This window comes from Mustela nivalis (assembly GCF_964662115.1).
Source record: "Mustela nivalis genome assembly, chromosome: 18".
NCBI lineage: Eukaryota > Metazoa > Chordata > Mammalia > Carnivora > Mustelidae > Mustela > Mustela nivalis.
Genome location: NC_139037.1, coordinates 52,482,804 through 52,499,705, shown reverse-complemented (window position 1 = coordinate 52,499,705; position 16,902 = coordinate 52,482,804). Strand labels below are relative to the sequence as shown.

Sequence of the window (16,902 nt, the reverse complement as noted above, 5' to 3'; positions counted from 1 at the left end):
GGAAAATATACTTGGGTCTTCTATTTCTTTCCATTCAGCCAGTCTCTATCTTTTGGTTAGAGAATTTAGTCCCTTTATACTTAAAGTGAGCAATGACACAGGTGTGGGGTTACTTTTGTTATCCTTTTCATTGTTTCCAGTCTGTCTTAGAATTATTTGCCCTTTCTTATTCATTTCCTCTGTACCTTGTGACCTGATGATTTTCTATAGGTTATACTGAGGTTATTATTTTCTTAGGTTATTGTTTTCTCCCGATCTGTTGTGTATCTATTACAGGTTTTTGCTTTCTGCTTACCATGAGGCTTAACGTAGCCATCTTTTAACAGTTGATTTTTAAGTTTTTAACCGCTTAATTTTCATACTAAAACTTTTTTTCAGGCCTGACGAAACTCAAAAAATGTGAATGTACAACTGTATGTCATTTTAGGGAAGTTATTCTGTTTCTGGTATCTGCTGATTTTCTCATTTCAACCACATCAACTGATACTCTCAACATACAATGACTGCTATCATGAAGGTGCTTCAGTAGTTTACTGGACTGCCATCTCTTGTCCCTTAAAGACCAATTAGTAAATGATTTTGTCATATCCAGGAAGTCTTTTTTAGTTTTAATGAATGGAGAATGATGTTCTGAACACCTATTTCATGGTAATTTACATTAATGTTCTAACCAAGAATAGTATCTCCATTTAGGTTTTCCTTATATACCACGTATTGTATTTTCGTTCGTCTTCCACAGAAAATTAGATATGCAGAAGATCCACCGAAGGAAGAAGGGCAATTCATAGCTTTGATGCAGCAACATTCAGCCACATAATTTCACACCCACTAGGCAGAAATAAATTTTCTAGAGCGATCTGAGAGTAGAAATGCACTGATATTTACTAGTCACAAGTCTCACATAAGGTCAGTGTAAGACAAAAACACATACTGAAATAAATTGTACTTACGCAAAAATCTATCCCTTGTATCTTTTGAAGAATAAGAGCATATACATTATCTAAATGTTTAACTTTGTATTATTCCTTAGAAGTATTTTGAGGTAATGTCTAAACAGAGTAATTAATGTACTCCTTCGTATTGATTTCTGTGACACTGACATTTGATGTTCAGTTAAATACATTTCTAAATACTTATGTTTTTGAAGTTCCCTTTCTGTACTCTGATGTTTTCTAAAGTGTATATTTAAAAAGAAGGTCTTTCCTCATTCACACATTTGTAGGGTTTAAATCTAGTGCGCATTTTGGGATATTGATTCAGGACTGAATTCCAGTTAAAGGTACTGCAACTTCTACACTTTACGGTTTCTATCCTGTGTGATAGCCGTAATGTTCAGTAAGTCCGGAGTTCCGGTTTACCACATCCTTTACTTTTGTAACGTTACTCCTCAAAATGAACTCTCTGATGCTGAGTAAGGCTTAAGGACTGTAACAGTCTTGCCAAATCCATCATATTTATAAAAATGCTCTCCACAATACATTTTCTGATCAGGAATTATGGTTTGCCATTGCTTAAAGGCCTTGTCACATTCTTTATGTTTTGTAACTCTCCAGTATGAATTCTCTAATATGGAGTACAGGTTGAGCAATACTTACAAATCCTCTCACAGTCACTACTTCTGCCACTCCTGGTGTTACATGTATGCTCTCACTGGGGACCTGGTATCTCTTCTGAGAAGCAGCAGCTGGGAAGATTCTGGCACTCCCAATAGCCAAGAAGAAGCCGAAGGAAGAAGTCGAGACTGTGGTTAGCAATCTCATGGAAAACAACTGTGAATGACAGGGTTTGTCAGAGAGGCAGATCAGATTCCGATTTGATGGGCACGCACTCAAGGAAGCAGACACACCGGCACAGACGGAAATGGAGGAGAAAGATACAACTGATGTGTTCCAGCAGCAGACAGGAGGTGTCAACTAAAAAAAGCAACATGCTACTTCACTGCAGAACTCTGCTCCTCCAGACAGAGAAGACAGTCTCAATCAGAAAACCATAGTTTGGTTCCACCACATCCTGACCACTACATACAGTTTTCTCTGTTCTTTCATTTTCCCCTTCCCTGTTCCTTGATTGGACATGAAGGAGCTGTGTATGTGCACAAGTATATGGCATTTTTCTTTTAAACAAAATGGCCAATGGTTCAGTTTAATCAACATCAAAAGGTGATGGGTTGGCCTTGGGAAAAACTGGATCTGTGAAAATACTCCTTTGTTTTTCCATTAGTGGCATGGTCATTCAGCTCTTATCATTATATTCCAAAAGTTATTTTGCTCTATTTAACAACAACAATAAAAAAGAATATAAAAATTCTTGCGTACCTTGTTTGATTGGGTCATTTTAATGTTTTTCATTTACCATTAGAGAACCAAGGACAATTCTATGCAATTTGTCTGTACACAGCTTTTCCATGTGGGGCAATTGGTCTTAAAGTAGGGATAAATTACTCTAAGAGAAATGAATGTTGATCATTTTCCCTTCAAGTCAAGTGCATTGTTGTTTAACTTTGTGTTTGAAGAAAAAAAAAAAAACCTCTCTCACTGCCCTAAAATTTTTAAGCTTTGCTTAAATGAGTAAGGCTGAACACTGACTAAAGGCCTTGCCACATTCTTTTACACTTGTAAGGTTTCTCTCCAGTGAGAATTCTGTGATGTTGAGTAAGGTGTGAACACTGGTTAAAGGCCTTGCCACATTCTTTACATTTATTAAGGTTTCTCTCTAGTATGAATTCCGTAATGATTAGTAACGTATGAGTGCTGTTTAAAGGCCTTGCCACAGGCTTTACATTTATTAAGGTTTCTCTCTAGTATGAATTCCGTAATGATTAGTAAGGTGTGAGTGCTGTTTAAAGGCCTTGCCACAGGCTTTACATTTATAAGGTTTCTCTCCAGTATGAATTCTGTGATGGCGAGTAAGTTTTGAGTGCTGTTTAAATGCTTTGCCACATTCTTTACATTTATAAGGTTTCTCTCCAGTATGAATTCTATGATGGTAAGTAAGGCTTGAGTTGTGGTTAAAGGCCTTGCCACAGTCTTTACACTTGTAAGGTTTCTCCCCAGTATGAATTCTCTGATGACTAGTAAGTTGTGAGTGCTGGATAAAGGCCTTACCACATTCTTTACATTTGTAAGGTTTCTCTCCAGTATGAATTCTGTGATGCTGAGTAAGTGTGGAGTCATGTTTAAAGGCCTTACCACATTCTTTACATTTAAAAGGTTTCTCTCCAGTATGAATTCTGTTATGGTGAATAAGGCTTGAGTGCTGGTTAAAGGCTCTGCCACATTCTTTACATTGGTAAGGTTTCTCTCCAGTATGAATTATGTGATGCTGAGTAAGAGATGAATGCCTATTGAAGGTCTTACCACATTCCTCACATCTGTAAGGTTTCTCTCCAGTATGAATTCTGTGATGTCGAATAAGGTGTGAGTGTTGGCTGAAGGCCTTGCTGCATTCTTCACATTTGTAAGGTTTCTCTCTAATATGAGTCCTCTCATGACTAATAAGGTGTGAGCGCTGGTTAAAGGCCTTACCACATTCTTGACATTTGTAAGGTTTCTCTCCAGTATGAATTCTGTGATGCTGAGTAAGGCTTGAGTCATGGTTAAAGGCCTTGCCACATTCTTTACATTTATACGGTTTCTCTCCAGTATGAATCCTGTGATGCTGAGTAAGGCCGGAGTGGTGGTTAAAGGCCTTGCCACATTCCTTACATTTGTAAGGTTTCTCTCCAGTATGAATTCTGTGATGACTAATAAGGTGTGAGCGCTGGCTGAAGGCCTTGCCACACTCTTCACATTTGTAAGGTTTCTCTCCATTATGAATTCTGTGATGTTCATTAAGGCTTGACTGCTGGTTAAAGGCCTTGCCGCATTCTTCACATTTGTAAGGTTTCTCTCCAGTATGGATTCGCTTATGTCTATTCACTGATGAGCAGACCTTAAAGGTTTTACCACATTCTTCACATCTGTACGGTTTCTCTCCAGTATGCATCCCCTGATCTTGAGGTAGTGTTGAGTGCCAGTCAAAGTCTTTGCCACATTCCTTAAAAATATAACTTTTAGGTATATTTAGTCTTGATGATTGACTAAACGTGTTCCCAGGTTTTTTACATCCAAGTGGGTGTTTTCCCACATGAATTCTCTGATGATCACCAACATTGGACGACTGGTTAAGAGCTTTCCCACATTTACTGTAAGGATTCTCTCCTGTATTCATACTCTCATGTATAATAATGTCATAGTTTTGATAAAAGACTTCCCCACTTTTATTACATTCATAATGATTTTCTGGAACACAAGTCTTCAGATGTTTATCAACATCTGAGCTCTGCTTGAATGTCTCCTCAGATTCAGTGCATTGAGCAATTCTGTCTCTGTTGACACTGCTCTGGTCATCCTGAAGGGTCAACTCCTCGGTGAAGGACCTCTCCAGTGGATCCCACTTTGCACTTTCTTCTTCATTTTTAAATCTCGGATTTTCAGAAATATTTGACTGAACAGTCAATCCTATCCTTTTTTCAGAATGGTTCAAATAATTATTTTCAGCATGGACTAAGTAACTTTCCAGATGTTCCAAATTGTCTTTCCCTAAGTATGTATGTCTAAATATTTGATTTGAGGTTTTACTTGCAGAACCACACTGGTTTTTGGAAACAGTGGACTCAAAAAGGGAGGTTTTCCAAAATGTTTTATATCCTTCACCATTTGGGACAGTGAGATTCTTATTATGGGCAGTTGTCTGAGTTTGGGTATGTCCTTCATGAAATCTTTGATACCCTTCACTCTTCCCATCATTGTCCCGGTCTATCATTAAGTGTAAATCCTCAATGTCACTATTTTTGTGTCTACCCATTGACACTTTTTGGAAAGAAGCTTCTATGCTCGGCTTTGGCATGAAGCTCTGGATGTCATGTGAAGATATGGCTGAAAGATATCAAATAAGAGAAAAGTAAAATCATTCCACCTACTACTCTCAGATGAATATGCTGACAACTTCTATTATACAACCTGAAAATCAGTCACAGGACATCAGCAAGATGGCGGAGAAGGAATCATGAGGACTTCGTTCCTCCATGGACGTAAGAACTTACACACAACGTACCAATCACATAGCCTAACAGATAGTTCTGTAGTCTTGTCATATTGGAACACACATCACTTTCCTACACTTCAAAAACAATCAAGAAAAGTCCCATATGAGCCCAAAATTTGCAGAAGGGAGGAAATTGAAACATACACAGAAATGGACAAAATAGGAAATAGCAAAAATGGGAAAATATCAACAATTGGGAGAGCTGGTTTTCAGGAAAGATCAACAAAATTAACAGACCTTTAACAAAATCAAGTAAGAAGGAAAGAAGACCGGGTGCCTGGGTGGCTCAGTTGGTTAAGGATCTGCCTTCAGCTCAGGTCATGATCCCAGGGTTCTGGGATCGAGTCCCACACCAGGCTCCCTGCTCAGAGGAGTCTGCTTCTCCCTCTGCCCCTCTGCCCGCTCATGTGTATTCTCTCTCAAATAAATAAATAAAATCTTTAAAAAGAGAGAGAGAGAATGAAAGACGACCAACTAAAATCAGAAGTGAAGAAGTGAAAGTAGACAGTATCACTGCTACCATAGAAATACAAATAATTGGTATTATTATTATCCCCCCCCCCCGCCGCCTCTCTGCCTACTTGTGATTTCTATCAAATAAATAAATAAAATCTTTAAAAAGTCAAAACTGATCTACAACTACTAAACAGATTGAAAAAGGAATTTTAAAACTCCCGACAAAGAAAAGTCCTGTGCCAGATGAAATCACTGGAAAATTCAGAGTTTTTTTAAAAAGATTTTATTTATTTATTTGACAGAGAGACAAAAAGAGATGGAACAGAAGCAGGGGGAGTGGGAGAGGGAGAAGCAGGCTCCCCACTGGGCAGGAGTTCAACATGGGGCTTGATCCCAGGACCCTGGGATCATGACCTGAGCCAAAGGCAGATGCTTAAGGACTGAGCCACCCAGGCACCCTGATAATTCAGAGATTTAATGAGAAAGTGCTTCAAATCTCTTTGTACATTTTTAGGGAGTGAACAAAAAGGAAATTACCAAACACTATCTGTGATGCCAGCATTGCTAGGTTATCAAAGACAAGGGAAGACACTATAAGCAGAGAAGGCTGCCAACTACTGCCTGTAGTCACACCAAGCCCACAATAAAATAAAGCAAACTGAGTCAAAAGCACATTTTCCCATCTTACAGCATAAGTAACTGGAAATTCTTCCTGGAATTCAAGGGTGTCTTGACTGCACACTAACAAAGATCAAAACTGACAATCATATTGACACAGAGTAAGAATTTGAGCATACTGGACAATGTTTCATTATTAAAAATACTCAATAAAGGGGCGCCTGGGTGGCTTAGTGGGTTAAAGCCTCTGCCTTCGGCTCAGGTCATGATCCCAGGGTCCTGGGATTGAGCCCCACATCGGGCTCTCTGCTCCACAGGGAGCCTACTTCTTCCTCTCTCTCTCTCTCTGCTGGCCTCTCTGCCTACTTGTGATCTCTCTCTGTCAAGTAAATAAATAAAATATTTTAAAAAAATACTTAATAAAGTAGGAACAGAAGGAAATCACCTCACCCTAACAAAGGCATCTGTGTATGAAAAGCTGAAATCTAATATATTTAATAGTAGAGTGTAAGCTTCTCTTGTATGACCAGAAACAAGGTAATGGAGGGAATTCACCACTTTCAGTCAACACACTAATGGATATTCTAGTCTGAACAAACAGGCAAGAAAAATACAGAAATGGAATCAAAACTGGAAAAGAGAATGCAAATTTATCTGCTTACAGGTGGCATGATCTATTAAAAACCCTAAGGAATCCTTTTTTTTGTTGTTGTTATTTTGTTGGTCATCACTAGTATTATTTATTTCTACTAATTTTTCTTACTTGACACCCTTTTTAATTCTTTTATGCTATAAGTGCTTAAGTTAGTTTTTCAAGTTTTTTTTCTCCCCTTTTTTTTCTTAAAAGTAGGTTCCACACCTAGCATGGAGCTTATCCAGCTCACCCAGTCCTGAACCGAAGACCTAGAGATCAAGACCTAAGTTGAGATCAAAAGTCAGATGCTTAACTGACTGAGCCACTCAGGCACCCCACCCCGCTCACTTTTCTCCTTAACATTAGAAGACAAGGAACTAGAAAAAGAAACTTAGCTGAAATTCAGTAGAGGAAGGAAATAACAAAGAAATATCAGAAATAAACTACAGACTGCAATAAATAATAATATAACATTAAAATTAATATCCAGATTTCCAAAAAAAAATCGAAATTTTAACTACATTAACTAAGAATAAAGGAGAGAAGTCTCAAAAATCAAAATGAGAAATGGAACAGAAAACACAGTAGACAACTATGGAAATTATTATAGTGTGTTAATACACCACTATAAACAATTATATTCTAACAAATCCAGTAACTTAAAAAAACAAAACAAAACAAAACAGGTAATTCCTAAAAATACATAAAGTTACCAAGATTGAAATAGGAATCTTAAACCTAAGAAATAGGAGATCTGAGACCAATAACAAGAATGAAAGTTGAATGTGGAAAAAAAAAAAAAGCTCCTAGCACAGAAAAGCCCAGGACCACATACCTTCACTGGTTAATTCCATCAAACATTAAAAAAAAAAAAAAATTTAATGACAATCTTCATCGAAATCTTATGAAGAGCGGAATGGAAGGAAAACATTCAAAATCATTTCATGGGGCCCCACACTACCCTGGTACCCAAGCAGGACAAACACAATACAAGACCAAAAAGGTCTAGCTTTTTCCACACAGGTGTTCACTACTCTGGCTTGCTCCTGACATCCATTTGCATCGAAAATGTGTCCCCATCACAAGCATAGCTACTATCGGGCGCCACAGGACATCACTGCAGTACCATTTATAGAGTCTCCTCTGCTGCATCCTTTATCCCCGTGACTGCATCCCTAACCGAAAGCCCATACCTTCCACTCCCCTTCACCCTTCACCCAGTCTGCCCTTCACCCCTCTCTGTCCCACTCCGGTAAGCAGCAGTTTATTTGTTCGGTTTTGTAAGGCGTCTGTTCCTGCTTTTTTGGTTGTTTCTTGCCATTTATGACAACGTGGATAGACCTAGACTATGTGGTTAACTGAGACACATTGGCCAAAGACAGACAAATACCCTGTGACTTTGCTTTCAGGTTCAGTCTACTAAACAAATAAGCAAACAAATAAAAGCAGAAACAGACCCATGAGTACACTCTTCATTCTGAGTAAGGTCCACGGATAATTCCATGAGGTAGAAAAATTCCATGTTTCACACACTGTATAATGGAACAAGTTTGCCTGTAAGAATTTCCCAGTGGTGACAGAGGAATCCCAGATTAAAGTCTGGGGATCTTAAGGCTCACAACACGTCAGCTAGCTTAACCTTCCTGACCACACTAATTCCTCTCCTCGGCTGCCCATCCGCAGCTGATTCAGGGAGATGCTGCGCATGCCCCAGGTTTTCTCTCTCATCTGTGGGACCCTGGGCACAAGAAACCTCAGTATCTTGAAGGAGCAGACAGCGTACCTTCCTGAACCTTGCCATAGAAGGAGACAACTCTGTTTCCTCGACAGTGAACAAATCCGTTCTCTACCCAAGGCCAAGAGATTATCACTGTATTCCAAAGCTTTTTAATATGCGTACATGAGAGGAAAGACAATTAAGAATAAAAACTTTCAAAAAAATAAAAAGTAAAAACGTTCAATGCTTCTTCTATCCTTAACACATGGAGAAACTTAAAACCAACTTAAAACCACAGAATTAAAAACAAACAAACAAAAACAAAACAAAACAAACAAACAAAAACAACCATAGAATTGTCTCCTGACAATATTCACCACTCAGTTTGACCCCAGCTTGGATCCCACCTCATTTCACCGTATGTACACCATCTTGTCGAACATTAATCTGATACAGGATCTGGGATAAAATCTATTCAATTTGGGTCACCTGGGTGGCTCAGTCAGTTTGGCGTCAGACTTTTGATTTGGGCGCACGTCATGATGTCAGGGTCATGGGGTCAGGTCCCTCAACAGACTCCGTGTTCAGTGCTCATCACAGTCTGCTTGAGATTCTCTCCCTCTCCCCGTCCCACCTCACGCCACGTGCTTGCGCTCTCTCTCTAAAAAAATAAAAGCTTTAAAAATTCTAAAAATCAGTTTACATCAGGAACGTTTTCCAAGGCTCTAACTGGCAGGATCCAATGTGGAAGAACTGGGTGAGGTAGGGCATCCACTTGGGCACTCCCCCTGTGACTCCTGCGTTCAAGCAGGTAAACAAATCCCGGTACCCAGGAAGGTCTACCTTAATTTTCTGTGGTGAACTTCCTAAGGGAGGTGTGTGAAGAAGCACCTACATTGTGTGCAAGTGCACAATTTGCATGTCTCTGATGGGAGGGTTCTGTACGCCTAACCAAGGCAAAGCGAGTCCTGGAAAAACAGTGGAATCAAGGCTCATATCAATAATCAGGCTGAGAACTGGGAAACCCACAGAATTAGGGCAGAAGTGTTCACCACCCATCAGCAGGGAATGGGATAATGAGCAACGCAGACATAGAAGATAGAGGGGATTTTGTAAAGTGAAACAGAGGTGATCACAATGACGGAGATAATTGATGCGTTCATCTGTGAACGTAGATGAGGATCCGGAGGAAATGCAGATCTTCCTGACCTACTCTTTGTGCCTCGAGTGGGCAGAAATCGCGGGACCACGGATCCAGATCATGAGCTCACATTGTGATTTCAGGGAAAACAACAATGCTGAGTACCGCAAGGGTATGGTTTTGATAAGAAATCCACAACAGTAACCAAAATAGGTTTTTCTTCAAGATCTTTTGCTGCTCATTTGGCAGTGACATATAGAAGAAAATTTAAAAGTCAACGTACCTAGAAGTTCCTACTTTAACGTCCCCTCCAAACGCAGCACTAACATTAACGGTCTGGAAGATAAAGACCCACACGCACCACAACCAACACACCCCCGGCCACTCTGTAAACATGCAGAGAAGCCTTCATCCAAAATCACCGCAGCAATCTGTCCGCCCACAAGCGGTCACTGTGGGTGGGACCCCTTTAGAGACAATGTCCAATGACTTGAGTATACTCATGCGTAAGGCAGTAAAGTCTGTAGAACTTAGCCTACCCACAGTGAAGTAAGGAAAGAGATAATGGGAAACCAGCTATCAGTTTGCCAAGATTCCAGCTCCGGTCTACAAGTAGTAAATGATGGCTACTGCCAAGCCGCTGGAGGCCATGCTGTTATGGGAAACAGGAATGACCATTTATCAGAGCACAGAGGCGCATGGAAGATTCTGACATGAAAAGTGACATCCGATGTATGGTCCTGAGAGATTGCTATCACCAGAGATAGGAAAAGACAGAGAGGAATCACAGGAGAAGTCCACTCCAAGACTGTGCAGCATTAATCCATGTGAAGTGATGACTAGTTAAAGCAAGTAACAAGAAAGCACAATATAACATTTCCAGAACATACTGCAATTTGTCAGCCATGTGGGGAGAAAAAGAAAAATAACAGAAAAATTCAGTCACTACACAAACTAGAAAACACTGATTTTTAATACATGTCTGATCGATACTGTAAAGATAATTACATTTTTAGTATATATAGTATATATAGTATATGTGGTCTTAGTATATGAGAAAAAAAGTTTTTTTGAGAAAATTTCTAAAAATCAGAAAAACCACTAGCCATAAAGGGTGAAATGACAACCTGGATTACATCAGAAACGTCCCTGTATCACAAGCCCAAGAAATAGAAGTAGAGTGAGAAGGAGACAAAGGACTCGTTCTCACTGTATATATAGAACCACAAAGCCAGAAAAAGATACCGAAACAGAAAAAATAGTCACAGTAACTCACTAGACACTGTAAAAACCGCGACTTTGTGACATCATATAATAAACAGGAGCCCAATGTCAAAATCCCATAAATTACCACGTTTTGGAAAGTATGTGGATAAGATAGAAATCCCATCCACTCCTGGTGGATGTGAAAATTGGCACAAGGGAGTGCACGTTCCACTATAAGACAAATTACAGATTTTACATGCCCGGAAGTATTCTTGACAGAGCTTCTCTGAGAACCAACCGTCCCCCCCACCCCCGCTAGTGGCAGAATAACATAATGAACCGATATTCACACAAGGGAATCGGCTCGATCTGTTCTCATGCGCCATGCATGTCATGCGCAGGAATGCAAATCGACACACACACAGGTAGAAGGAAGAAAGCCAAATATCAGGGATCCCAGTGCCTGATCACATTTACAGGATGTATGCAATGAGAAGAGCAACCTCTTGCCCTACTTGTAAAGAGTGCTGAGCTGTGGGGACAGCGCCTGAGGAGCTGGGGGCGGGGGGCAGTGAGAGGACAAGTAATATTGTTCCTCGACCTCAATGGCTTATGGAGATGTGATCAGCTCTTGAAATACCCTGGAGCTGTTCGTTTATGTTCTGTAGGTGTGACTTGACTTTAAAAAAGATACTCAATTTGGGGCTCCTGTCTGGCTCAGTCATGGAACATGCAGCTCCGGATCAGAGGGCTGTGAGTTCAAGCCCTGTGTTGGGGTAGACAGAGGCTGCTAGGAAATGGGGTCTTAAAAAGAAAAAAGAAAAAAAAAAAAAAATGACGTGCTAATCTTAAAAATAAATAAAAATAAAATAGAAATTTTTTAAATGCTCAAAAGCAAAGAAATAGACATATGTGAAAAGACCAGTGTCATAGAGTACATATACTGACAAGGTCAAATTCAATGTAGGAAGGGCTAGATTTTCAAAGCAAATTTAATCTCTAACTAAAGCAATATGGTTTACAATGAGTATACAACGTTGACAGAAAAAAGAGGGAAATGTAGAATTTTTTCTTTTTTTCTTTTTTTTTTTTTAAGATTTTGTTTATATATTTGACAGAGAGAGATCAAAAGCAGGCAGAGAGACAGGCAGAAGAGGAGGGGGAAGCAGGCCCCTGCTGATCAGAGAGCCCGTGGCAAGGCTCGATCTCAGGACCCTGGGATCATGACCTGAGCTGAAGGCAGAGGTTTTAGCCCACTGAGCCACCCAGGCACCCCTTGAATTATTTTCTTCAAATGTATATAAAAGGGGCACCTTGGTGACTCGGTGGACTCAAGCCCCACATCTGGCTCTCTGCTCAGCAGGGAGCCTGCTTCCTCCTCTCTCTGTCTGCCTCTCTGCCTACTTGTGATCTCTATCAAATAAATAAAAAATATCCAAACCCTAACATCTCCACGGACGTATTAAAACATAAAGAAACCAAATGTTCCTGATAACACCAAACTTTGCTTCATTATATTCCACTAGAATTTCCCTAGAGGCAGAACTAAACCATGAGGATGAAACTGAAAAAAAGAAAACACAACAATCCCGGCAGTGATAACCAAGCAACGGGCAAAGCGCAGAAGAAATCTTACCAAATACTCTTTCACACTACAGGAGTTTATCACTGTTGCTAGGAGGGTTGTTTTCCAAGATCTAAATGTACATGATTCCATCTACAGCCATACCATCCCGAACGTACCCAATCTCGCTCAAATGTACTTGATTTCAATAATCCATTTCATGGAAAGCATCATCTATGCTTGTGTGTGTACTTGAACACACATATGTAAACACACACATTTCTTTTTCACCCATGAAACGTAACAAATATTTACCACAGAGGGTTGACATCACATTTAGAATTTTTATCTTCATTTTTAAATGTCTAACTTTCAGAAATATTTCATGGCTTGATTAATTCAACTTGATATTTGAAGTTGTTTGAATGATTACTTTCAGCAAGGACTAGGTGACTTTCCAAAATTAACAAACGTCAGAAAATATGCATGTTTAAAAAATGGATTTGGAGGGACGCCTGGGTGTCTCAGTTGGTTAAGCGTCTGCCTTCGGCTCAGGTCATGATCCCGGAGTCCTGGGATGGAGCCCAGCATCGGGCTCCCTGCTCAGCTCTCTGCCTGCAGCTTCCTCTGCTTACTGCCTTCCCTCACTGACCAATAGACAAAATCTTTAAAAAAAAAAAAAAAAGAGGGGCGCCTGGGTGGCTCAGTGGTTTAAGCCTCTGCCTTCAGCTCAGGTCATAATCTCAGGGTCCTGGGATCAAGCCCTGCATCAGGCTCTCTGCTCAGCGGGGGACCTGCTTCCCCCTCTCTCTCTGCCTGCCTCTCTGCCTAATTGTGCTCTCTATCAAATAAATAAATAAATAAATAAATCTTTAAAAAAAAAAAAAAAAAGATTTGGGTCCTTGGGTTCAAAGACATCGTTCTGCCAATATGACCGACTTAAGGTGGGGTTTTCCCCTAATTTTTTTTCTATTTATTTATTTATTTATTTATTTATTATTTTTTATTTTTTTTAAAGATTTTATTTATTTATTTGACAGAGAAATGACAAGTAGATGGAGAGGCAGGCAGAGAGAGAGAGAGAGGAAAGCAGGCTCCCTGCCGAGCAGAGAGCCCAATGCGGGACTCGATCCCAGGACCCCGAGATCATGACCCGAGCCGAAGGCAGCGGCTTAATCCACTGAGCCACCCAGGCGCCCCTATTTATTTATTTTTAAAGATTTTATTTATTCATTTGACACAGAGAGACACAGAGAGAGAGGGAACACAAGCAGGGGGAGTGGGAGAGGGAGAAGCAGGCTCCCTGCTGAGCAGGGAGTCCGACACAGCGCTCAATCCCAGACCTGAGCTAAAGGCAGACAAAACACTTAAGGACTGAGTCACCCAGGTGCCCCTTCCCCCAATTGTTTTATATCCTTGATCACTTTTGGCAGTAAGATCTCCTTACGGGTAATCGGCCCAGTTTGGTCATGTCCATCATGACATCCTTCCTGTCCTTCAGCCCCCACCTAATCAGCTTCCCAGTCAGTCGTTAAGTACAAATACTCAGGGCCAGTGCTTCCACATCTTTCCATATCCTTCCATGTAATGAATCTTTCTCTTTCCCAACAAGCTTAAGGTGTTATGGAAAGACACAACTAACAGATTTAAAATAAGCTATCTCACTTACTGAACTCATACCATATATGTTAAAAGGCTAATGTGCAAAATTAATACCCATTCTAGGGCAGCAAGTGACAATAATAGACTAAATTATCTTTTAGAATGTTCCAGAAGCCAGTTAGGAGAATACAACAGTCCCCGGCAGGTAGGAAGGAAGAAGAGGCACGTCGAAGAGACAAGGAGACTTTGCGACACTTGCCCACAACCAGGGCTCGCTCTCCCTGACTCTCCACGGCAACACTGTGAGAGAACTCTCAACTCTCCTCAGGAGAGAACAATGAGTTGTCTATATAGTCATGATTCTTTCCAGCTGCCTGAGGGACTTGTTTTTGTCATGCACCACATGGGACCCAGAGGGAATGAGAGCCCCTCTGGATGCAGTGTGGGGGGCGGTTCAGACCAACAGTGAGCCTTTGTGCAAACACTGGAGACAAGATAGAGCTGCAGACAGACAGAGAGAGGAAGGCATCATGCACTCCGAAGCGGTAAGCCCACTGCCTTAAACTGGGAAATGACAAAAATGCAGACAAGACAAAGGCTCAGAACATGCGTGACAGGCCCCAGAATTACTATTATTTGTGTACTCCTAACGAAAGCAAGTCCATAATTCTGGGCCCACAGTCTATTTTTTTAAATTCCCAAATATCAGTGCTAGTCTATTTTTTTAAATTCCCAAATATCAGCATCAGAGAAACAGAAATATGTGTTCCAATCAGAGGAATGAAATACATCTCCGAAACCGGCCCTACATTAGTAAGAATTATTAATTGCCAACAAACAATGAATTGCCTGACAAAGAATTCTAATGATCATCATAGAGCTGCCCATGGAGGTAGAAGAGAAAACAGGTAAATTAGTGGCATCAGGAAAACTACACGTGACCCAAATGCAAACCCAAAGAGACAGCTTGTGTAACAATAAGGAACAAAAAACCGGGGGCTGAAGAGTTCCGTCACTGGATTTGAAAGCACACTAAGAATCAGCAACGACTTGATCAAGTAGAAAAAGAATCCGACCACGTAAAAACCCCAGTTTTAAATTCTATGTTGACAGAAGCAAGGACATATGTGGGAAAGGATGGAGTCTAAGGAACTCATGGGACACCAACAGGTGGTCCATGTGTACACTAAGGGGACCCCAGAAGGAAAGAGTGACGTATGTGGAAAAAAGATACAACTTCATGCTCGGTAAATTCTACACAAGACAAATCAAGACGAACATAGTGATACATTAAAATTAACTTATCAAAAATCACAGGTGTGGGGCACCAGGGCAGCTAGGTCAGTTAATACCTGCCTTTGGCTCAGGTCAGAATGCCAGGATCCTGGGACAGAGCCCTTGTAAGGATCCCTGCTCTGTGGGTAACCTGCTTCCCCCTCTGCCTGCTGCTCCCCTGCATTGTTTGTGCCAGGGAGTGTGCTCTTTCCGTTAAATAAATGAAATCTTAAAAAAAAAAAAAATTCAGACACATTCTGAGGAAAGTAAAAGAAAAACCTAATGATTAATTTTCCATAAAGTAAAATTACATTTACTCATTTTTTTTAGTATCAGATTTTATAGGCACCTGGTGGCTTAGTCAGTTAAGCAGCTGCTTTCAGCTCAAATCATGATCCCAGAGTCCTAGGATTGAGCCCCACATTGAGCCTTACAGCGGGCTCCTTCTCAGCACGGAGCCTGCTTCTCCCTCTGCCTGCCACTCCCCCTACTTGTGTTCAGGCTCGCTCTCTGTCCAAAACAAAACAAAACAAACAAAAAACAACGGGGGTAGGGATATTACTAATTATCTACCTCACTTCTTACAAAGGACATGCCCAGGGATGCCTAGGTGGCTCAGTTGGTTACGCAGCTGCCTTAACCATGCTCGGGTCATGATCCCAGCGTGGGATCCCAGCATGCCCATGTCATACCAGGACTTTTGATCTAAAAATTGAGAGAGGAAGAGCGCCTGGGTGGCTCAGGCATTAAGCATCTGCCTTCGGCTCGGGTCATGATCCCAGGATTCTGGGATCAAGACCCGCACTGGGCTCCCTGCTCAGCGGGAAGCCTGCTTCCCCTTCTCCGACTCTCCCTGCTTGTGTTCCCTCTCTGGCTGTGTCTGTCTCTGTCAAATAAATTTTAAAAAAACAAAAAACAACAAAAAACCTTTAAAAACAAGAGATGAATTTCCTATATAACTATTAAGTGAAAACAAACACGACAAAGTCAAAAGAAATTCCTATCATACAAGACAAAATTATAAAATAATCCAATTACTAAGAAATAAGGTAAGAACCGAGAATTTATTGTATGATGCGAGTTCTGAGGTCTAAATGTCCTAGTTCTCCTGTGGCATTAATTAAGGTAGGAATTCTAAGATACAAATAGATACGCTACATTATTTCACCACTGAGGAATGGAAAACAGTGATAATTTCTAATTTCAGTTCATACGAACAGAAATTAACCTCTGAATTGAAATAAGGGATTCACTTTTTTTATTTTAGGGCGGTGCGATGTTAGCAGATCAAATTACTGAGTCTCAATTTTGTACAATTAAGATTAAACCTGCCATCACACTGGAAAGCATAAAACAGAAAACATGGGATGCCTGTCTCCGGTGTTGCCGGAATTTCTGCCCCAAACCCCAATAGGCCTGCAACCACCCTGACAATGCTTTTCACAGGAGGCAAACAGAACGTACAAGGGGCTTAACATAGAGTTCCTCGGAAATAGGAGGACTTCCCAGGGCCCTGACAGCAATGGAGAAGCTCTCAGATTATGGAGGCCCTCCCGCTCCAAGGGGAGTCTCCTGGCCCTCCCTGTAGACCTGATGGACTATGA

At 40.7% G+C, this 16,902-nt stretch overlaps 2 protein-coding genes across 3 annotated transcripts in view; both read right to left on the bottom strand.

Annotated features, from left to right (window-relative positions):
• Window positions 1–16,902, bottom strand: part of LOC309852744 (uncharacterized protein) — a 100,493-nt gene that overhangs the window by 76,356 nt on the left and 7,235 nt on the right. The window lies entirely within an intron of this gene.
• On the bottom strand, window positions 1,596–15,817 carry LOC309852751 (uncharacterized protein). Its single transcript, XM_082709978.1, has 2 exons — window positions 15,648–15,817; window positions 1,596–4,916 (listed from the first exon to the last, which is right to left on the bottom strand). Exon 2 carries the CDS (start codon window positions 4,885–4,887, stop codon window positions 2,785–2,787), a length of 2,103 nt encoding a protein of 700 aa, XP_082566104.1. The 5' UTR covers window positions 4,888–4,916; window positions 15,648–15,817; the 3' UTR covers window positions 1,596–2,784.